The sequence below is a fragment of the Glycine soja genome, chromosome 19, assembly GCF_004193775.1.
Source record: "Glycine soja cultivar W05 chromosome 19, ASM419377v2, whole genome shotgun sequence".
NCBI lineage: Eukaryota > Viridiplantae > Streptophyta > Magnoliopsida > Fabales > Fabaceae > Glycine > Glycine soja.
The window spans coordinates 47,649,310-47,655,309 of NC_041020.1; the positions used below are offsets into that span (position 1 = coordinate 47,649,310).

The 6,000-nt window shown below is 33.7% G+C and overlaps 1 protein-coding gene across 2 annotated transcripts; it reads left to right on the forward strand.

Annotated features, from left to right (window-relative positions):
- Positions 1-790: 790 nt before the first annotated feature.
- On the forward strand, positions 791-6,000 carry LOC114400067 (pectin acetylesterase 10-like). 2 transcript variants are annotated; one of them, XM_028362331.1, is made up of 12 exons: positions 808-1,242; positions 1,806-1,888; positions 2,244-2,373; positions 2,485-2,558; positions 3,369-3,455; positions 3,526-3,650; positions 3,759-3,819; positions 4,178-4,231; positions 4,366-4,443; positions 4,572-4,677; positions 4,775-4,920; positions 5,437-6,000. In XM_028362331.1, the coding sequence occupies exons 1-12, from the start codon at positions 1,032-1,034 to the stop codon at positions 5,542-5,544; spliced, it is 1,263 nt and encodes a 420-aa protein (XP_028218132.1). In that variant the 5' UTR covers positions 808-1,031; the 3' UTR covers positions 5,545-6,000. The 2 variants fall into 2 exon arrangements, with proteins under 2 accessions (XP_028218133.1, XP_028218132.1); XM_028362332.1 differs by lacking the exons at positions 4,775-4,920; positions 5,437-6,000 and having other exon boundaries at positions 791-1,242; positions 4,534-4,660.

Consider the following 6,000-nt stretch of genomic DNA (forward strand, 5'->3'; position numbering starts at 1 on the left):
TAATGAAAAAAATGGTTAAAAAATATTCAAAGTGCTCTTCATATAAACGGACAAAATTGTGCCAAAACTTTATTTTTATCATATAAAAGAATTTTTTTATATGTTATGGTTTATGAAACTCGATTTTCTATTTTCTCTGGCTGACGAGACGATCATGGGCAGAAATAAATTAGTAAAGAAGAGAACTAAAGAAGTATAAAACAACAAAAGTGGCCACGCCGTAGATCATTTATTGACAACTAAGAAGAACGACACAACTACCGCACACCTCACCGTCATGTCTCGTGCTCTCAGTAAAATCAGACTGCACTTTTATATTAGGTTGCCTTTTTTCTTTTCTTCTCTTACACAAACCAAAATGCATAAACCCTATTGGCGTTTGATCCCATGCATATATATGATAATTGGACAATACTTTTGTTTTGTAACAAAATTTTAGTTTGAATTGCGCATATAAGTTTACTTAGATTATGCAAAAATTAAACAAGAAGTTAATTTTGATTCGGTATATTGACATTTTAATTTGCTTGCATCATTACTATATAATCATTGATATTTTATTATAAGTTAGTAACTCTTTATACAAGTATCGAAAAAAAAGAGTAACTCTTTACACATTGTCCTAAACTTTTGATTACGTAGCCTCATTGAATAATATCAGTGCATGAAGAAGAAAAAAAGTGCAAAGAAAGAGCGTCCGTGACACGATCGGTGAGATGTATATTTAGCAAAATCGTAAACTTTATAAGATTCGAAACGTGCAGCAATAAAAACCCGGCAAACACTGTCGTGTCGTGTGTGTATTAATCTCCCACCTCTTCACTTGTTCCTTCATTTTCTTCTTTATCTCACTTATTATTATTATTATTACCACCTCGTAACTCTTCCTTGATTAGCTCCGAAATTCAAGAGAAGAAAAATATTTTCAACAAAAATGGCTTTTCATCTGTTGCCAATGTCAGATTTGGGTGTGCTTCGTTAGCGAAACAAAAAGTACGTACAGTGTTGTTTTGTTTGTCTTAATTTGTTCCATGGAGATGGAGAGAGTTTTGTGGGTTGGCATTGCTATAGGACTTGTTTTCAGCAACTGGGTCGTAGGATATGAACAATATCACTTCAATGAAACAGAGTTGTCTTTATTAGAGGCTCATGAAGCTTCCTTGTCCTACGCCGGGACCGAGAGAAATAATCTTCTGCTGGTAGGACTCACCCTTATTCAAAATGCTGCTGCTAAAGGAGCAGGTAATAATCTAATTTCAATTTCAACCTTATTTTATTTATTTATAGTTTTATAAACAAATTAAAATAACTTATGAAACAGGTTCAAGTATATAATTGCTTGATTTTCTTTGTGTACCACCCGGAAACCTTGCCTTCTTTTCATTTTAATATTCGATTGTTGCTTGGAATGCACTTTGTCTGATTGATTTTTTTATTCTTATTTTTAATTTCGTACAAGTTCCAATTCTTAAAATTTTTATGCACTGATCGTTTGTTTGCTCGTGAGTATTTATTCAAGTGTTGGATGCTAGCATGCTATTTAAAGCAAATCTGTTATTATCGGTACTAATAATTAATTTGACCTATTTTTGTCAACCTCATATTTTGTTCCCACTTGTACTAAATTCTTGCACTTGTCTCTCCGTTACATTAATTATCAACTAACTAAAGTATGAATGTTTCTACATGAAGGAACTGCAATATTTTTTCGGAAAATTTTGGAATAGGTCGCAGTTTTTAACAATAATTGAGTATACTTTGCCTTTAATTTGGCTAAATATAATTCCTTTCTTTGGCTTTGGCAGTCTGCTTGGATGGAACATTGCCTGGTTATCATTGGCATCGGGGATATGGATCAGGAGCAAATAGCTGGCTTATTAATTTAGAGGTATTGCTTTACTTGATCTCTTTAATTAATTGTTCTGTTTCATTTTATTTTTCTGTAATAGATTTGTGTAGCAAATAATATATGCCTTGCAAAAGGTTGATAAGTCTTTCTTTTGACACTTCAGAAGCATTTCTTGTGAATGTGTTGTTGGAATCCCATTTTTGTCACATGACACGACAAGGCTGAAAATATTTAGAAATAAAAGTTTTAGGATCCCCAAATGTCATTGAGATTTTTTTTCTTCCTTTCTTTTTAAGGCATTATGTGTTGAGTTTGAACTGTTGATCAACTTACTTCCCTACCCTTCTGTGCTGTATAAGTTTATAGTGGTGTTCAAGTGAAAATTCTGTTGCAGGGTGGTGGATGGTGTAATAATATTAGAACATGTGTTTATCGCAAGAAAACCCGGCGTGGATCATCAGATTTCATGGAAAAGGAGATACCTTTTACTGGAATATTAAGTAATAAGGCTGAAGAAAATCCAGGTTTCCCTTCAATTGAACTAACTATCTGGAGTGCTCAAATTCTGCTCTTTTTCTTTTTTCTTGTCATAGGCATAGCCGTTTTGCTCATGTTTTTGTTTCTCATGTTTGTAGATTTTTTCAATTGGAATAGAGTAAAGCTTCGTTATTGTGATGGCGCCTCATTTACTGGGGATAGTGAAGATGAGGTACAGTTTGATATCTTGGTGTTCTTAAATTGATATTTTTGGTTAAAGAAGATGAAATAACAAAAGTTGTTGCTTTACAAATTTAAGTATTATATGTGGAATCGCATTTATAAACTGTTCACTTTAGTATAATGAGTACAGTTTGAGAGTGTCAATGTCAAGTCATTGTAGTAACCATGGTTTTAAATTTGCAACGGAATTTTTCAACAAATCTTAAAATTCGTGGTCCATGTGGTTTACTGGTAGTGTAAGACTCTTTACGCTGTTAGTTAAACAAAAGTAAATCCAACACGAAGTACAAAGGGAAAAAACTTAAATGCACACAGAGGACTAATTTTGCGGAATATAGATTCTAGGCTCTCTTGGTTGAGTAGGTGTGAAGTGTGAAAATGGAATTAGAAAACAGGTTGAAATGAAGTACATCCACTTTCTTATGGGTTTATTGTACCACGAAAATATAAAGTGATTTTTGTTCCAATTTCTTCCTTCATACTTTCCACCTATTCAACCACCCTACAAGAGAACGCAAGATGCCTATGCTTAATTTCTTTTTGTTTCCTAGTCTACTACTCTAGTTCTTCTGAAATAGTTAATTTTGGCCAAGTTGTCGACACATCTCTTTCTTGGATAAAAGTTAGCTTTAGAAATTCAGAATTTGATAGCAGAAAATTGCATGAGTGAGACATTAGAAAGAGAAAATAGCATTGTTGACATATGCCCCTTGAATTGACTTGACATTCATATATATATATATGATCAATTGAGGGTTATTCCACGATATTTACTTGCATAAATTGTTTGTCCAAATAGACTGCAGAACTGCAATTCAGAGGACAGCGTATTTGGGCAGCTGCAATGGAAGATTTGATGTCAAAAGGAATGCGTTTTGCCAATCAGGTTATAGACATATATAATGCTATTTCAGTAATCTTTCATCTCATGCTATGTACATCTCATTTTGCTTCAGGCTCTTCTTTCGGGATGCTCTGCGGGTGGCCTGGCTACTATTATTCATTGTGATGAATTTCGTGGTCTCTTTCCAAGGACCACCAAAGTGAAATGTCTTAGTGATGCTGGGTTGTTTCTTGATGTGTAAGTGGCAAACTGAAGTATTTCATGCTTTCAGTGCCATTTCCACCATCATCATAGAATTTTTGTTCTTAAATTTGTGACTTATTGTTGTTTCCTTTGGAATTATAGGATTGATGTATCTGGAGGGCATACCCTTAGGAATTTATACAGTGGTGTTGTAGGATTGCAGGTAAGAAATCTATTAAGAAAGCACTTCCATATTTCATGGTTCTCTTGAGAATTGACTGATAGTATGTGGTTCATCAACTATAGAACCAAAAGCTAATGTTGAATGTAATGTAAAATTTACTCAAGCATTGTGTTAGACATATCCTGTTTGGTCAATAATCTTTGACATGGTTTTTGCTGAACCTGAGCAGGAAATCATATTATTAGCAGTTAAATTTTATTTTGAAAACCATTTTTTAATTAAAACAGCATGTAGACGATTCCAATTTCCAAACAGTTTGTATGGTTTCAAAACTCAGCCAGTTTACATGAGTATAAGCTTCAAGGCATGCTGATAAATATATGTTTAATCATTGCAGGGAGCACAGAAGAATCTGCCACAAATTTGTACTAATCACCTTGATCCCATCTCGGTAATCATTGACTTCTCTTATACCAAAAACTTAGGAATATCAGTTTCATTTGAAAGAATTTGCAGAAAACGGATACATCATTGTTGATTGCTCTTAATTGAACTTTCAATGACTTGTTTTCTATCCCTTTTCAGTGCTTCTTTCCTCAAAACTTGATTGCCAGTGTTAAGACCCCGCTATTCATTCTTAATGCTGCTTATGATTCATGGCAGGTTAATTTTCTCACTTTATCAACTGGTAGTCTTAACTGGTAATAGATCATAATTTCTGGGAATAATGATCATTATATTAATTGTTGACAGATTAGGCTAAATAAATAAATTTTCCTGCTTATCCTCAGATCCAGTCCAGTTTAGCTCCTCCATCAGCAGATCCCCATGGCTATTGGCAACAATGTAGATTAAACCATGCTAAATGTACTGGACCACAAATTCAATTTCTGCAAGGTAATATGATGTATGAGATATAACATTGATGACAAGTGGAATGAAGTCTTCAATAAATCATTCAGTCGATTGAGACGTTTCACTCTCTTTGATACAGGATTCAGGAATCATATGCTGAATGCTATTAAATACTTCTCAAGATCAAAGCAGAATGGCTTGTTTATTAATTCTTGTTTTTCTCACTGCCAAACTGAGAGGCAGGATACATGGTTTGCTGACAATTCTCCTGTTATTAGGAACAAGGTGAGCCTGACACTGTAGATTAATGCAATTTCAGTTTGACATGTTGACATGAGCTTGTTTTCCTAATGTAAATTGTAGCCATTGAAAAGTTCAAAGAAAACAGAAGAGGAGGGCGAATATTTGATGGTTCTTCCATAAGTTAAACTTATGCAGAAGTTAATATAAACTTTTGGAGAAACTACATGAGAAAAGTTCTTTCAATTAGCTTATATATAAGTTAGTTTTAACTTCGGGAGAAGCTTAATCCATTTTAACTTCTTATTTTTTTCTTCTATAAGTGCCTATTGAGAAGTTTATCCAAACATGACTTAAATCCTATAGCACTCACTATAGAACATCGATTCACCTGTAGAAACATTATGGTAAGTTATAGATGGTTTAGGAATATGTTACTTAATAGTGATTGCTTGCTAGTAATAAAACATTGCTGTGGTTTGTGTTTGTAAGTCACCCTGATAAATCTCTTTAATTTAAAGATGTTAATGTATCTAATGTTTAGATATTGACAATATACAGGCAATTGCTCTGGCTGTTGGAGACTGGTATTTCGATCGAGCAGGTGTTAAGGCCATTGATTGTCCTTACCCTTGTGATAATACATGCCATCATCTGATTTTCAGATGAGCCAAATTTCATCCATCATCTCGTTCATTTTTGCCTTCTTCTGATCAGTGGAGATGCTATTCAATCAAGTTATGGAAAACAATAAAAGAAAAGAGGAAGCTGATGCAAATTTAATCTGTCAACTATTACCATGTTGGCGTAAGTACTTTTCATGTTAGGAATGCCATGGTGCAGCAGTGATCAAATGTCATCACTTAGTTCCCTTCTAGCTTGGAACAAAAAGAACGTGTTCCAACAAAGTTTGGTACACTTAGTCAGTAGATAGTTGTGTTCTTAACTGTCATAGGAGTTGATTCATTATTGTGTATGTGAAAAACACTTGACTAGAAAAGGTAAAACTCATTGAGTAATTTACGTCTTGTAAGTTGTTTCGGATACTCATACCCAACGAAACTGAAAAAAAAAAAAAGGGATGTGTTTAAAGTGTTATAACATTATTAGCTAATTTACCAGTGA